This window comes from Lytechinus pictus, chromosome 7, assembly GCF_037042905.1.
Source record: "Lytechinus pictus isolate F3 Inbred chromosome 7, Lp3.0, whole genome shotgun sequence".
Lineage (NCBI taxonomy): Eukaryota > Metazoa > Echinodermata > Echinoidea > Temnopleuroida > Toxopneustidae > Lytechinus > Lytechinus pictus.
In genome coordinates, this window is record NC_087251.1 from 15227222 (window position 1) to 15245129 (window position 17908).

Below are 17908 nucleotides of genomic sequence, written 5' to 3' on the forward strand. Positions count from 1 at the left end.
ATATGTACTATGAAAATAGTAAATTATTATCATTATTTAAAGACAATTTTTTCTTGATTTGACTTGTAGGTGAGTCTTCCAGGTTACATTGAGATGTTGAGGGACAAGCTAGCTGAGAACATACATGAACTCTGGTGTATGAACAAGATAGAGGCTGGATGGACATGGGGACCGGTAAGACTGTCAACAATCAACTTTACCTCTTACTACTGATTTGTTTTCATTCCATAGGATTTTTACAAGGACAAGTCGGTTTTAACAGGTTGATTGCACTCCATTACAAACTTGCGATGAATAGACCGCCATCTATAGAAAGTTGATTAATATTTTCTATGGCACTAACAACTGAACTTTTACAATTAATTGCAACAAATGTGATTGATTTTGGGACCTAGAAATAACAGGTATTGAAATTGTGCGAATTTCTTTCAATGCCCTTTTTAATCAATTCATTTAACCACTTTACATGTAGCTTGAAATAGATTTTGTAACCATTCACAGTTGACATTAATAGCTGTTCTTGCATTTGTGTCTTTTTATGCCACTCTGTTTTCTACATTCAAAAGCAAGAGGGGATATAATTATTTGTAATGTATTTAGTTTGATGATTTAATCTGATTTTTGTTTTCAGGTTCGAGATGATGCCAAGAAGGTCCATGATAGTCTGATGTTCTTCTCAAGCCTTTCAGAACAAGAAAAGAATTTTGACATCACCATGGCTTACGAGACCCTAAGGTAATTATTTTCTCGAGGTATCTTGACTTCTCCTTTTTCATTACGTGTATGTCTTTCATACGAGAACCTCGTAGTCCCCGAAAGAAGTTTTGTATTTTTTTGTTCGCAGTACAATGGGTTAACATGTTACCTTTTACATTAATTCCAATGGGTTTATTCAACTGTAATTTTAAATGATTGCACTTGTGTTAATATTTCTATGTATTATGTATCACATTTTACAACCTATTGATTATTTTTTCCCATATGTAATAACAGAACACTGATTGCATTGGGTTATCACATCAGCATTGATGAGGAGACATCTAAATCAACACTCAAGAGACTCAGACTTCCTATGAAGTAAGTCCAGTTTGTATTTTCTGTCAACCCATTGCCACCCATGTACTTAAAACCACAAATCATGGTCTTATATCATATGGGTTTTCTCCCTATTGCACCTACTCTTTGTTCAATGACTACAAGCCAGCTCCATTAATTACCTCTAACATCCACCATAAACCAAAGTTTATGGAACTTATACACTTAAATGTGAGGAACTCCCGTAACCTCCCAACCTTCAACGCAACGTTTCAATAGCTTAAACCCTCTTTGGACAATGTGTTAAAACTACCACATTTCTTTGTGGTAGTTTTGTTGATGTTCTTGATGTCCAATTGATACAAGCTGGACTAGTATACAAATATACAATGACACTCGAGGATCTGGCTAAAACTATTTGCATCGAAGGAACATCATATAGTACTATTCTCCCGAGGGCCATCGGCCCGAGGGAGAATAGTACTATGTGATGTTCCTGAGTGCAAATAGTTTTAGCCAGTTCCGAGAATGGGTCATTGTATATTTGTTTTATATCCCTTCCACTCATATGTATTCTTCATACGATATTCTTCGTTGATACCCGACTTTTACAGCAAAACGATTTTTAATAAGTCGATGATGGAACAATCGTTGAGAAGTTGAGAAAACAATAAGCCTTGCCGTATTGATCGTCTGTTCAGCGAGCGCACCTGGTTAGTGCAGCTCGCCGAAAGTTTCCCGTGGCATGCAGTAGAGAGTACCGTTGGGCTGAGCAGCGCTCTGCTCGCATCGCGCCGCACAGCTCGCGAATCGAGTAGGGGGCGGGGTCAAAAAACGTATAGTTCACTTTTCCCTAGGGAAAAAATGGACTATGCGTGACGTCAGCAAGGAAAATGAACTATTTCATGGCAAACGTTTTTCGTAGTAAAACTATTCTTTTTCTCCTTGTGTACACTCTCAATACAACAATCTTAAGTAAGGGATATAATATGTAATTTCCAACTTCCATCTCAATTCAGTGTTTAGAAACTTACATGTATACCATAATGGGAAAATATTACAAACACCACATAATTCTCCTGTATCATATGATGTTCTCTCCATTGCAGCTATTTGATGTCTAATGGATACAAGCCAGCACCTTACAACCTCTCCAACATCCATCTCAACCCTAAGATGGAGAAGCTGGTGGAACTATTGGCTGAGAATGCTCATAATGTATGGGCCAAGGACAGGATAGCCCAAGGATGGACCTATGGTCTCTCTGAGGTAGCTGATGTTTCTTTTAAAAAAAACTAATATTTTCTTACAGTCTTCGTTTAAATGATTGTATAGTAATACATTTAAGTTTTCATGTGTTTTTTATCTATAGGCTGTATATGGTTGCAACTTGCAAATTACTGGTGACCTATATTCATGAATGTTTGTTCAGTTAATCCATGATTTAATCTAAGGTTTCATTATGGATAGCAACAGCTCTGATTTTGATGGTCATGCTTCTGTTTTGTTAAACTATTTCAGTAGTTTATTACTATTAAAGCAGGGATGGCAGAATGTGAGTGGAGTCCAGGAGTGCTGTGTCACAAGGCAGGTGAAGAAAACCTTGTCCCATAGACTTTGTACATGTGATACGGCATGAGGCCGAGGCTCAGAATAGACTTGGCCCTGCTATGAATGAAACATCTATGCTTTCAAAGATTTGCATCACATTCAGTTACCTAAACTACAAAATGGAAATATTTTCACTTTGGTGAATATATTCCTTAGGGAATAAATTTGTCTTTCTTGCTGGTAAGTGTGATAAGTACCAAACAAATTTACAATAATGCAAATAATGCTCTTCTGCCAAATTCTGATACAGTACCCTATGTCAAAATTCTCTGTTCAATTAATATTAGGAAACGTCTTACAAGCGAAACCCGCAGCTGGTCCCATACAATCAACTTAATGACCAAGCTAAGAAGCTCAACAGGGATACTGCTAGTGAGACTATTAGGACTATCCTAGGCTTTGGCTATGCTCTGGAACCACCTACCTCGGAAGGTCAAGATCTATCATTCAGAGGTGAGGAAATTGGCATTTTCAAGTTAAAAAAACCTGAGGGATAACTTTGTTAAGAATAGACAAAATTAACTTTCACTTTTTATTTTGCTGGAACATGGGTTTTACATTGAAAATTATATGTTTATAAGTCTACTTTTGCCGGTGAAGTCAAAGTCCTTTTTACTCGATAATTTGTCAATTGATTTCTCCCCTAACTTCCAGATTTTATTTTTATGTTCTTAAAACATGCATGTAAGGGGGGGGGGAAATCCTTATACGTATGTGGCCTTTTCCCTTTTATGTTGACTTGTCATTGACTTGTTATTCATATATGAAGGCTACAGTTAGAATTGTAATAATTGTTTGTTTTATTTTTTATTTCGTTTTCACAACAATAGTTTATATTTCAAGTGATAAATTCATTAGTTTTTAGTACATATTTCCTTTCATCACATTAGTGAATTGTCAGTGGAAACAGTGACAATTGCTAGCTTTTCTCCAAACAATGAAGCATCTAGCCCATTTAAGAAAAGATGATATCAGAGATAAATGCTCTCTGCCAATGAAATGAAAGCATTATCAATAATCTTGCACACTTTTATATGATGTGTAGGTTTAGCAAGAGAGATGTCTGATAAGAAACAGCACACAAGAACATTCAGAGCAGAGAAGAGCTATGCAGTAACATCAGGGAAATGGTAAGTTATCATAGCCCTGTAGCACAAAGGTCTGCAATCAATCACAAAGTAGCAACAACCAATTATGATCAATGTTGCATGATCAGATTTATGAACATTCCTATCATCATCCAATCAGAATCGTCGTAAAATTTTGATTAATCATAAATATTTCTGTAAGGGGTTCTATGGATGATGACATTTGGCTTCCAAGCCATGGAAGATGAGATTATTATTCCATCTTTGAGAGGTTGCAGAAAATTTATGAATTTCCCTGAATATTTACATATCTTAAAACAAACCTGAATAGATAGATGCTTTCACAAGCTTTCACAACCTTAAAAGTTAGATTAGGAAAATCTAACTATTGGGTAAATTTTAATTGATGAAAAAATCAAATTGAAATTGAAATTAAATTCACCCTTCCATTCACGGAAAAGCATAATTTAAATTGGTTTGCAAAGATAAGTTTCTTTGAAAAAGAGGTAGTTATTTGTTCTGCAGGTTTGTTTTTGTCTCGCTTGCATATCAGAGCGAGACTATAGGCGCCGCTTTTCCGACGGCGGCGGCGTCAACATCAAATCTTAACCTAAGGTTAAGTTTTTGAAATGACATCATAACTTAGAAAGTATATGGACCTAGTTCATGAAACCTGGACATAAGGTTAATCAAGTATTAGTGAACATCCTGCTCGAGTTTCAGGTCACGTGACCAAGGTCAAAGGTCATTTAGGGTCAATGAACTTTGGTCAAGTTGGGGGTATTTGTTGAATTACTATCATAACTTTGAAAATTTATGGATCTAGTTCATGAAACTTAGACATAAGGTTAATCAAGTATTAGTGAACATCCTGCCTGAGTTTCAGGCCACATGACCAAGGTCAAAGGTCATTTAGGGTCAATGAACTTTGGCCAAGTTGAGGGTATTTGTTGAATTACCATCATAACTTTGAAAATTATGGATCTAGTTCATGAAACTTGGACATTAGGTTAATCAAGTACCACTGAATATCCTGCGCGAGTTTCAGGTCACATAACCATGGTCAATGGTCATTTAAGGTCAATGAACTTTGGCCTTGTTGGGGGTATTTGTTAAATTACCATCCTAACTCTGAAAGTTTATGGATCTAGTTCATAAACTTGGACATAAGAGTAATCAAGTATCACTGAACATCCTGTATGAGTTTCAGGTCACATGACCATGGTCAAAGGTCATTAAAGGTCAATGAACTTTGGCCGTGTTTGGGGTATTTGTTGAATTACCATCCTAACTCTGAAAGTTTATGGATCTAGTTCATAAAACTGGGGATATAAGAGTAATCAAGTATCACTGAACATCCCCTGTGAGTTTCAGGTCACAAAACCAAGGTCAAAGGTCAGTTAAGGTCAATAAACTTAGGTCATGTTGGGGTAATTGTTGAATTGCCATCATAACTGAAAGTTTATGGATAGAGTGAATGAAATGTGGACATGGGTGTAGTTGACAAGTCTTGAGTCACCGTTCAAATGTCATTTATGGTCAATGAACGTGGTATTATGTCATTATATGAATGGTGTTTTTGTTATTAAATGATTATTTTTATAGTAGTTTTCAAAGTTAGCACTGCTGCTATATTAAATCGCAAAATGCAGGCGAAACTGCCAGAGGCGTTCCACTTGTTTAATTTAGGTACCCTTATGAATGTTTTCTGCAACAACAGTGATATTATCCCTGGATTTACATGCAGTAGTATCAGGAGTGGTGTTGGTCATGGTAGTAGTAGTACATATTGTTACCCTAGTAATAATAGTAGTAGTATTAATATAATGATTTATTGAAAATTCACATGGTTAGCAGCAAAGGACTGAAACATTCATATTTATGCAATTGAATGTATCATAGATTTACAAATACACAAATAAATAGAAATACATGTACATGTATATGCAATGAATGATCTGACTTATCTTGATTACAGGTACTTTGAATTTGAAGCAGTGACAAGTGGGTATATGCGAGTCGGCTGGGGGCGCCCTTCTATAGCAGCAGGTGCAGAAATTGGAACAGGTGGCATATCATATGTCTTTGACGGTTTCCTGGTGAGAATTATAAAGACTTTTGATGCAGTTCATCAGGTTCAAAGTAAAAGAGAGAAATCGAAACAATCTCTAGATAATTATATAGTGATTGGTGATCGGATGGAACTTTGTGCTGTATTTTATTGTATTATCATTATGTGTTTTGTGTTCTCCATGCATTCCATATTCTCTTACGTCATTTTTATACATGTAAATGAAATGATCATGATGATAATCAAGATTTAAAAAAAAATTGAACTCATTGTGCAGAATGCAAGCATTTTTTTATGAATACTTTAAAATAGTGTTAAAAGCCTATTAAATCAAATCTAAACCATTAGTTTACTTGTATGTTATGTAAGTTACTCATTAAAATAAGTTAATTGATTGATGAGATGTAACATGTTGCAATCTTGTAGTGATATCTTGTCTGTGGTGGTGTATTACTGGTGTTTATTGTGTGTATAGGACACTGTCATTCATTGAAGCAACTGGGCCACTTTGCCTAGAAACAAAGTATTAGGCATTTTGTAATTGTGATATTAATATGATTATTAATATGGCACACTAGTAAAATATGTAAAAGTAGATTTTTGTGATATATATAATTAACTGTATATATGTAAGATTAGGGGATGTGATTTGATTTTATCCAAATGATAATTTGTCCATTCATCCTAGGCACGGAAGTGGCACCAAGGTTCAGAAACCTTTGGCAAGACGTGGAGTGAGACGGATGTGATCGGCTGTATGCTAAACCTGGTGGATAACACCATAAGTAAGTCAGATTATGTCAGATTTTGATACAAAATTCACTTTCCATAGTATTCTCAGAAATCTGGAATAAAGCAACAAATGAGAAAGAATAGTTGTGATGTTTCATATTATTTTCATGAATTCTTTCAGAATATTATATAAATGGTTCATAGAAAATGATTTTTCCCCAAATGCCCTCACATTCTTATGGTTATTTAAGGGGAGGGGGAATGAAACTGTTGGTTTGACCATTTGTGTGTAGTCACATGCCATTATTATTTTGTGCAGTGCATGTGGCTCTGAGCAAGTTATTATAATTTTGGCAATTTCTGTCACCCAAAGCATATACAATTCGTAGAAACATTGATATTTGCAGTATTGCACAATAAAGAAGCAGAGAATGCAGTCATGTAACTAATAACATTTAACATGTTAATAGTTAAATGAAAAGCTTTCACTCTTTTCTCTTGTTTGTCTGTCTTTTTATCAGGTTTTACCATGAATGGAGAGTTTCTGAGTGATTCTGTTGGATCTGAGATGGCTTTCCTTGACATTGAGATTGGTGAAGGTCAGTTTCTTAAAAGGCTTAAATATCTTCCTCAAATATATAATGTATATCTAATGTATGTATATAGTCTACAATATTCATCCAATGATTACCTTATTTGTTAAAACAGTAAATTTAGATCATACTCTGAACCAACTAAGTGTCATTAATGTTTTGTTTTGTTGTTTTGGTTATGGGAAGTTGTTTGACTATCATATTGATACAGAAACTTCATGGAAATTTTGGAATGCAGTTGTCACTTTGTGTAAATTCATCAAGAAAGTTCACTTTTTATGATTTAATTTATTTTGAAATCTATTTGTTATATAATCCTACTATCCTATTATATAACTCTGTGAAAATGGGAGAATCAAAGTATATTTTGCAAAAAATTAACAAGTATTGTTTCCTTTTCTTTACAGGATTTGTACCAGTATGCATGCTCGCAGCTGGTGAGAAGGCACATCTACACTTTGGGCAGGTATGTAGATTGATATACCTTGATTTTTATTCTTGTATCCTACAGGAATATCGCATATACAATGAGCCAGTAATTTTGACTGTTGTCATGTATTCACTTTCAGATTTTGAAAATTATTGAAATCAAATTTTCAGGTAAAATTAGTAAGATGGGTGATGCGATGTATTGATAACCATCTGCCTAAGTAGGCTCTTCTGATTAATTTATGGATTTTGTACAAGCCTTGTAGGAATGACAGAATTCAGAAGTCAATAGGTTTGAAAAATGTGTGCAAAGATTTGAAAATTAAAAAAGTGGAAAGGAGTATGAAAGATACTACAAAATTTATGAATAAGATTGAAAGTCATGGTTAGGCAGTGAATGCATATAAGAGTTTTATTTTCTTCTTGTTGAAAATTGTGAAATTTTGAATTTTTGAACAAAAAACCCTGTGAAACATCTTTTTGAAATCAAATTCTATCAACTCAAATGTGTAAATTAGCCCTGGAAAGCTTCATGATTGACCCCTCTATACTTACAATTTGGTGAATTATTATTTTTTTTTCCTCTCACCAGGATGTGAATGATCTGAAATACTTCACTGTGTGTGGACTACAAGAGGGCTATGAACCATTCTGTGTGTAAGTCTCTATTATTATTCTTGATTCATTCAGCAAATGGATGATATGAGTACATGTAGGTATACTATGAAATATTTTGAAATTCGATGAGTGAGTTTGCAGTTCTGGGTCCAGGAACACAATGCTTAGTGACTGATTGTACAATTGATTCTTATGATTGATCGTACATTGTGGTCAATGCAATCAATCATAACAAATTGTTCTGCGACTGATCGCTAGACTTGTGTTTCTTGGCCCTAATGTCCATGAGCATTGCATCAGACTTGGCAATCTCTCTTATGCATGTACATGTAGTGCCTGAGTTATACATCACATTCATTGTTTTGTGGGGGTGTGTGTGTATGTGTGTTTTTATCTAATGAGAGTGATTGTAATTAACAGGTGAATTAGTAGTATAAATATAGTCCTGTAAAGACTTTAACAAGTAACCCCTTCGACGTCTCTGAGCTACAATGTACATTGGGATGATGATATAATGTGCCTTAGCCTGAGGTCGCCATGGTGAAGTTAATTAAATTGAATTTGTAAACTAATTAGAGAAATAATAGATGATCACCCTTTCCACCGTCTACAGTGTAGAATAGAAATATTCAATTTGATTAAGTAGAAAGTGAATGAAAGAGATTAATAACTGACAGATCTTGACACAAGACTTAATCAGTCTTATATTGGGTTATGAAAATCATGGAGATACATGTATAAGATAAATTTAATATGTTTCCTGTATAGAAGAGGGTCACCCATTGCCAACCAACAGGTATATGCTGGCCATATCTGTATTGAGCATGATGGAATGTCTGACATTGACAGGTTTTCCAAAATACCTGTTAACCTTGCATGTCTGAAGCTTCTTGACTTTCAGTCATGCACCTCAACATAATCCTTGACTTGGTTCATGTAACACTCCTACTTTTCATTCTATTCATCTGTAATATAAACCATTCACTTTTCTTGACTGTCCTCTCATATCAAACTAATCAATGTTATTCATCTCTCACTGTTGCTTCTTTGTTGGTGTCCTACAATTCTGTTATACAGATCAATTGCCAGTGCTTAATCTATTTTCTTCTGAATTACTTTAAATTTAGACATCATTATGTTTTTGCTCAAACAAATTTTGTTATAATGATGTACATGTATGAAAGCCTGATTTTTGGTATTTATTGTTTTCTTGTTTTTCTCTCATATTTTGATATGTTGATTGCCATTGTTTGTAAATATCTCATACTTCTCTCTAACTTTTCTTTAAAAAAAATAAACAAAGTTATTCATCTCTCATTGTGGCTTTCTTGTGTTCATGTACAACTAAGATGTTATAATGCCTTTGATCTAATGAGTTGACTTTGGTCTACTTATAAGGAATATATAGGACATTTAATCTACTATTTTTCTGACTGATTCTTTTTTTTCTTTTTTCTTTTCTGTTTCTCTCTCATTTCTGATATGTTGTCTGCTGTTGTTTATACCGATGCACAGCAATTGTTATTCTCGGTATGTTTCTGTCCACTTTCAGAATTCATTCCTGATCAAAGTCGATGACAAATAATTCATATTATTTGGCTTTGTTGTTTATTGTATCAGCTTCACTGCAGAAATATGTATGCAATCAGTTATTTTGCAGGTTATCTAAAACCGTCAATATTCTGCCTTTGTATTCTATTTTCTTATGTGCATGGCAAAGTATGCTATAACCACCCTTTAAAAATTTTCTTTCACCTTACTTTTCTTCGCATACAATATTCCATCGATCACCCTTTGAATACATGCAGTTTAACATTTCCATGTACATCATGGGAAACTAAGCCCACATATATTTTGGTTGGCTGGGCTCCATGGGAAATGCATGTAATAACACAGTCAGCCAGGTTGTTAGGGAGCCTTAGGAAGTTCCTGGTGCGAACAGAAAATAATTAAAAATAAATAAATAATTGAGGACTACAGATTGTAATTTAATGGTGTGAAAAGCTTCTATAATTGAAGATATATTTTTATGAGGCATAATTCAAGATGAAAATTCATTCAGTTATGTCAAAATGAATCTTTAATTGTTTTATATTTTGCATTTTGTGTCTTTTGGATATCATCGCAACTGATATTCATGAACTTTTTTATCCAAGCAATTTATTCAATCAAATGCTCTTTATACACGTTTTTATTTCTTCTTTATCTCTTCTTTCCTTATTGTACATGTGTTTGTATTTGACAACCTGTCCAGTTTCTTTCCTGTATGTTTTCTTTTCTTTTGATATTTAGAAGAGAAATGGATACACTTTTAGCCAACTTTATGAAAATAAAAACATTGACTGAACAAATAGTATTTTATGTTTTGTAGTTTAATAGCATCACTTTTTTAATGTAGAGGTGCATTTTAGCTTTGCAATATACTTTGCCAGATTTTTAAATGAAAGTTTGTGAATTTGTCACAAAGTGGTCCATTTACTTTAGCACTGTGAACACGTGCTTCAGATAGATGTTCAGTTTACATTATGTAGTTGTATAGAGGGCAAACATTATTGGTATTATTGGTATTTCACAAATGTAAGAGTGATTATTCAAAGTTTTATGCAATACTTGGAGTTTTTTGGTAAGTGTAGACCTATTGTAAATAGTGTGTAGTCAAGTCATATGTACATATGTTTACCCATTTTCTTAGAGAAATAGACATGTCACGCTAAAAAATTTGCATCATACAAATAAGCAGTAAAGGCTGCAAAAGTGTGAAAGTATACATTTATTATTTTCCTTTTAATGTTTTAGGTTCAAGTGTCATTGAAATTAAATGGGAGAATATATAGAAAAAGATCCCCATCTACCATATGGCTTCATAAACATGCTTCAAAAAAGAAAAAAAAGAGAAATTGACTACATGTATATCATACATAAGCAACTGGTATTCCTTTTTTGCAACCACTAGAAATGGATTTATAAGAAAACATTTTTTCCTAGTAATATTGCAGTTGATTGACCATAAACAATGGTGAAGGCTAGCTTTTACTCCTCATTTTCTTGCATATTTTACCATAAATGTCTGATACAGTTGATTGATCTTTTCTGCAGTTTATATACTATTTTTCATGCTCTTTATGATTTGACCAATGTAAAACAAAATAAAGAAGTTTCTGGATTGTTTCTAAAGAATCCATAACTTTTGATTTCAGTCACTATGCAAAACCATCTAAATGAAATTTGATAAGGGAGGAAATGTGATGTTTGTCATGGCAAAAATATATTGTTGCAAATCACTATCTAAAATGGAAGTACCATGAATTAAACAGAACATTCTATATTCCTTAAAAAATATATTCAACATGGTTTTTTTGCTTCATTTTAGACAATGCATTTGAACACTTTCTAGATAAAAATCGCTAGTAACATTCAAAGATAATTGAAAATTGCTGCAGATCCAGAATCAGTGCATGTGAAAAAAAAAAACATGTTAATTAATACCATCATCATTTCCTTTGTTTATTCCACTTTTTATTATTTTTATATACCTGCATATCATCTTAATGTAACAGAGCTAACATAAACAGGGAGAAACATTCTAGAAATATGTTTGAGAATGTATAGGATTGCTTGCTTTGATGTATTTTAAAGGGTAAATATTATTTGGTTTTCATATTCTGTTGTATCACTAATTTGTATGAATATTTACAGGAACATGAAGAAGTCAATGCCCCTGTGGTACTCTAAGAGTCAGCCTATGTTCCAGTCTATTATTGAAGATGAACATGATAGATTAGGAGTCACCAGGATACCAGCTGGGTTAGTAGCACTAGCTCTTGCTTACTCTTCTTGCCCCCATCCTCCCCTTTCCCTCATGCTCCTTTGCATTTGATTTCTACTCTTTCTTATCATACTTTGACTTCTTTTATTCCTCCTCCTCCTCTTTAATCCCTGTAATTTCCTTTTTTTGTACTTATTCTTCTTCTGTTACTCCTCTTCGTATTGTCCTTATTCTTCTCCTTTCAATTGTCCATGTTCTCCTCATCATCACGCTCATTCCTTGCATCCTCATTCTCATCAATTCTTGTCCTCTTTTGTTACCTCTTCTTTCTCCTTCCTCTTATCACTATTTCCTTCTTGTTCTTTTTTTAATCATTCTCTTTTCCTCTTTCATTTCCTCATCTTTCCTCTTTTCCCTTGTCATCATTTTCTCCATTCTATTCTTCATTCTCTGTCTCCTTTAGTTCCTATTCTCCCTCTTCTTCCTCCCATTCTTATATTCCCTGTCTGTTAATCCCGTCCTTCTGCATCTCTGTTTAAATAATATAATGATTCATTTATTGATGCTGAATAGTCATTAAAGACCACTCAAGGGAGACAAGAAAAGTTGTTTTGATAGGCAAGTAGTCTTTATGGACAGGTTTCCCTATTATACATGTATATGCTCTGTAAGAAAATAGATAGAAATTTGTAAACAGGAGGTCTTTAATAAGAAATAAACCTCAAACAGAGGTTTGCTGCATTTTCTTCTGAATTGTGTGTTTATGAATGTATTTTTTCTTTGCAGTATCGAGGGTCCACCTTGTTTGAAGGTGTCCCACAAGAAGTGTGGTACCGTGGAGAACCTACCAACAGAATACCTTCGTCTGAGTATGCCTGTGGTCTGCAAGGATTTCCCTACAAGGTAGGTTAGACACAACTGTCCTTTCTTCATATCATAACTGCATAATCTAGTAATGAGTTGGAATAGTGACATGCACCGTAAGGGGGGTATTCAAATAAGTTTTAAACTTATTTAGTGTTGTAATGAGGTGGTACTCTCGTGCGTTTTGTTTATATTAGTATATGCACTATGGTATTCCACTGAAGTGGGGTCAGGAGTTCATGGAATATGTTTCTACACGTATGTGTGAATAAATGACTATTCTCTTTGATTTAACAGTGGCGAGATGGTTCTGTCTATCCCAGTACCCATCCTTTCACCTGGTAACAAGCGTGGTCAGTGGATCCAGCATGGTGCGGCTAGTCTAGACCTTAGTGAGTCAGACTCCATCGATGGATCCAACCGTAGGGCTAGGTCTGGTCTGGACAAGATGGGTAAGACTCAGGGAAAGGTCATTCTTTACACATAATCTCATATTTAGTTCTTATAGTGGGGACTGTTTCATAAAGCTGATCTTAAAGTAACAAACAATCTTACAAATGACTGGAATATCATAAACAAAGAGGGTATCTCAATCAATTTAAATTGGGCAACTTTTCATAGTGTATGTAGGTCTGCCCCCTATTTGTGGGACCTTCCTGAAATGATTATTCATTGTGTAGTAGGTTATATGAAAGTTGTAAAGCTCTCAAATTATAATGGCTTGACCCGTTCATGAAATGAAGTAAATATGGAGGGGAAAAATGGGGTCATTCATACAAAAAGGTTGATTATTTAATACCCACTTGCATATGCTAAAGTTGAAATACATGTTTGTAGAAAGTGTTTGGTAATTTCAATGTTGAGACACATTTTTAGGGCAAATAATTTGTTTAGTCTTTTTGTTTATATCCATGTAGTAATAGGAATGATCAGATTTTCTTGAAATGTTAGGGAAAATGTGGGTTCAATTTTTGGCACTTCATACTCCAGTCTTACGTAAAGTCATGCATATCTTCATGAATGGCCTTATGAAACACCACCCAAAGTCCACAATTAACCCCCAATAATACACATACATGTACATGTAGATCCTATATATTTATGGGGTATTTATAACTCCTCTAGCATGTTTGATTTAACCTAATTTTTATCATCAGGGTCTTTGCTTATATCATGATTATGCACATTGCTAATATTCATGCATGTCTAATAATTTTTATTAATGGTTTCACTGTAGAGAGGCAATATAGTTCAGTGAGAAGTGAAAAAGCTCTTTAGTCTATAAGAGAGAGATGTTCAACGAAAATAGCTTTATTTTATATTAATGTTACATGTATATAAACTCTAAAAAATTGTATTGCTGAAAAGAGAATACATTATGAATACTTGGATTAAAAGAGAATACAACTGACAACTAGTGCAGTATTTTAATTGCCATGACTGTAAAATAAACATTTTTTCTTTTATTCTTAAAGGGAATTCTTTCATTAAATTAATTTGAGATTAACTAAATCCTTGATTTAATATAATTTGAAATATGTGATGTGTGCTCTTGAAAATTCGAATTTAGCGCTTGAGAGTAAAAAGGCAAGTGTGTGCTGAGTTTGAATGAAATCTTTTAACATTTTCAAGCGTGGTTGAAATGGCAATACTAACCTTTCACATCTTTGATATTTCTTCATCAACATTTTTTTGTTTTGTTCCCATCGAGGTGTACTAATCCTGTTTGCCGTGCCTATTTACCGTGTGCATTGTTTACAGTGGTTACTAACGGTTACAGGAGCAGCACCTTGGAGAGTGACTCTGATTTTGACACGAGTGTCCCCGACCCCAAGCCAACACCACCCCCTTCCAATCATCATCCCCATCATCACAAGGGCCGTCGTCACAGGCTATTACAGAGTAATTCTCATTTATCCTGTGTTTCATGTTTGTCTGCTGTGATTACATGTAGTTTATTACGTTTGTGATAATAGATTATGGGTTTTTCAAAAGGTGATCAATTTCTGAAACTGATGTTTCCCTGCCATGTATAATTCAAAATATGAGCTGAAAATAAAGCAAAGATACTACATTTGAAATGTTTTCAAACAATACACCTTTATGTAAAAAAGTTTTGTTTAGTACAGTGTATTTTCATGACCCAATAGAGGGCTATTAATATAGTCTACCCTTAAGTAGAAAAATAATCTCATATTTGATACCAAAATCATTTATTCAAAGATCTTATTGATATCGATATTGACTTATTAATATACCAAAAATGTTCACATGATTACATGTTGTAATGAAACAAATCACAGATGTTTTTTTATTCATACTTCCTCTCTTCCTTCTTAAAATTTTATGGATTTGTCAGATGTTTCTTTTCTTTGAGAACAAACAACCATCAGTCCCATTGTTTGAATGTTTATCTGTTTGTTTGTATTGTTTGTTTGTATTATTTGTTTGTTTGTTTGTATTGTTTGTTTGTTTGTTTGTTTGATATATATTTGATCTAAGGGGAAGGGGGGGAACATATATGTTGAGAAAAGCAGTATAAGTGAATTTCCTTGTTGAAAACCAAGGAATAAATAAATTCACAATTTGAATTAAGATAAGGAGATAGAGACATTTCTCTTAATTCTGTGTTCTTGCATGAATCTTGATATATAAGAAAGCAGGCAATAAAGCAGTTTCGCTTCTTTTACATGAAATATATACGCAAGGAACCACAACAAAATTCGAGTCCAGATAATGCAAGATTAGAAGAATGAAATGAGTCTAGGTGATCCTTTCATAAAGCTGTTTGAATGTTATGCACAACTAGTGCCCTTTCTTCTGCTCTATGTTTTCCTTGTTTAAACATAGTGGGGGTGCATTTGCCATAATCTTAATCAAATCTTGCAAATATTTAAGTTTAAGTCCAGGTGCTTGTAAAAAAAGTGGTAATTTTAACTTACAAAAATCAGATTTCAGCTGTAGCGGAGGAAATAAAAATGATTGCAAATCTAGTCAAATCTAGTTTAACATCCAAGATAAATCTCCAGTCGTTATTTAAGTTGTACATTTGTAACTTACAAACAGCTGTATGAAACACAGCCTAGATACATGTAGGATTCCTGATATAAGCTGCCACATACAATGGATCAGACTTTTGTTGAGGGTCCTATCTTAGAATTAGTGAATATAATGCAAGTCAAATATTAAGCAATATCCAGTTAAACTAACTTATATTACTATCAATGCAATATATCTGCATTATTTAATTATGGAGACTAATTTATACTCTTTATAAACATTTTGCAAAGGTGCTTCATCTTAAATTTCATAAATATAATGCAAATCAAATACTAAGAAATATTTGATCATATATAATCCTTTTATATGATTTTTTTCTATGGAAGCAATATAAGCATATTAGAATTGAAGCTTGTACTCTTCATAAACTCTTTGTGAAGGTGCTTTGTCTAGATGTAGTGAATATAATGCAAATCAAATACTAAGCAATATTCACTTATTTCTTTTTACCATCAAAGCAATGTATCTGCATTATAAAATTAGGGGAGCTAGTTTATTATGTTCTTTATAAACCTTTTTGCTCCTTGTTGGATTGTCTTGTACTTCAATTTGATTTGCATGAAAAAAAATCTGTCCAAAAATTTGATAAAACAGGTGTTGAATAAGTTTAACAAATGTAAAAAAAAAAAACCCAAAACAGTTGGTCTTGCATGACAGTTCTAGATTGAAATTGAATGCATAACACAAATCATTGTACTGTAACCATGTTCTATGAGCTGTTGTATATGAAAATTGTCTAATCATGCGTTTCAATGAATATCCCCTTCCTAATCATTGTAAAAGAAAAAAATCAAAAAGCCTGTTTGTTTGTCTAATAAACTGCAATGTTTTTTACCCTTTATTATAATTGTGTTTTTAAAAGGTCATGATTTTTTAGTAAATATTTTCATAATTTTCCCTGAAATTCGTGATTTAATGGAAATTATTCGAGGGAAATAAACCTGTGTTCTTTATAGACAGGGGATCACTCTATACAGGTATCCCCTAAAGCAGGTTTGGCTGTGTTAACTATATATTTCATATATGGAAATATTGTGCTTTGATCTGACTGCCTTTGATGACATTTTTTTTAAAGGTTAGGTTAAGACCCATTTAAAACCCATATCCCCTCCATGCACAGCCCCTCCCCCCTTCATCCGTTCTATAAAATATTTGTACTGTTTGGCACTCCATTACATGTATAACTGCCATTGTGTTGTATGTTTCCAACATACTCCATTCAGCCATACCCGATGTGGTACAGTTATTGATAAGCGAAGGTAAAGTCCTATTCACAAATATCTGTGATGATGTTGTTTTTACTCTTTTCATCGTGCTTTCTCTTTATCATATTCTATTTTTTTTCTAATTCATTCTATTCTAATTTAATCGCTCATTTCAACATTGCTGCCATATTAACATTAATTGCTTTTTGTATTTACTCATTAACTGAGCTGATTCTATTAATGTCTGTACCAATAAAAAGCAGTATATTTTTCTTGCTTACAAGAATTACAATGCCATTGTTGACCTATGGCTTACTATTGAAATGTGCTTGGTTTTTATCGATTCCATTTACTCAAATGTACATTTAGAGCACTATACACAATGTTTATTTATTTTTTATATATCATGAATGAATCTGGAATTGCTTGTTTCATAATATTCCTATGCAGCCAACTGTTATGAGTTCATGTTCATATGTAGACTTTGCTTTGGGCATTTGTTATTTTCTAATTATTTTATTACGGATTCATATTTTTTGTTTTGTATTCATTGCTACCGTCATCTTATCATTATAATTGCAATTTCAATTACTAAATATCAGTAGACATGTAGCATTATGATATTTATCATCATTATCATATAAAATTCATCACCACCACTACCGTGATCATCTCCTTCCGCTCTGCTTCTCTCCTTTGTTGCATCTTTTCTTTATTAAAGAACTTATTTTGTTCCTTACCTCCGAAATATCAATTTACCAATTGGTTCTTCTACATATGTACAAATCCTGATGTCTTGACTATTAATCATTTGTTATATAACTGATAGAATGATA

General features: G+C 33.4%; 1 protein-coding gene across 1 annotated transcript in view; it reads left to right on the forward strand.

Moving 5' to 3' along the window:
• Positions 1–17908, forward strand: part of LOC129264898 (ryanodine receptor 2-like) — a 94669-nt gene that overhangs the window by 9218 nt on the left and 67543 nt on the right. The window contains exons 14-28 of the mRNA XM_064101373.1: positions 70–174; positions 632–735; positions 994–1077; positions 2145–2304; positions 2934–3099; positions 3692–3776; positions 5713–5833; positions 6494–6590; positions 7059–7136; positions 7538–7596; positions 8152–8216; positions 11874–11981; positions 12730–12846; positions 13105–13259; positions 14569–14709. Of these exons, the coding sequence (XP_063957443.1) occupies positions 70–174; positions 632–735; positions 994–1077; positions 2145–2304; positions 2934–3099; positions 3692–3776; positions 5713–5833; positions 6494–6590; positions 7059–7136; positions 7538–7596; positions 8152–8216; positions 11874–11981; positions 12730–12846; positions 13105–13259; positions 14569–14709 (1645 nt within the window). The remainder of the gene's footprint in view (positions 1–69; positions 175–631; positions 736–993; positions 1078–2144; positions 2305–2933; positions 3100–3691; positions 3777–5712; positions 5834–6493; positions 6591–7058; positions 7137–7537; positions 7597–8151; positions 8217–11873; positions 11982–12729; positions 12847–13104; positions 13260–14568; positions 14710–17908) is intronic.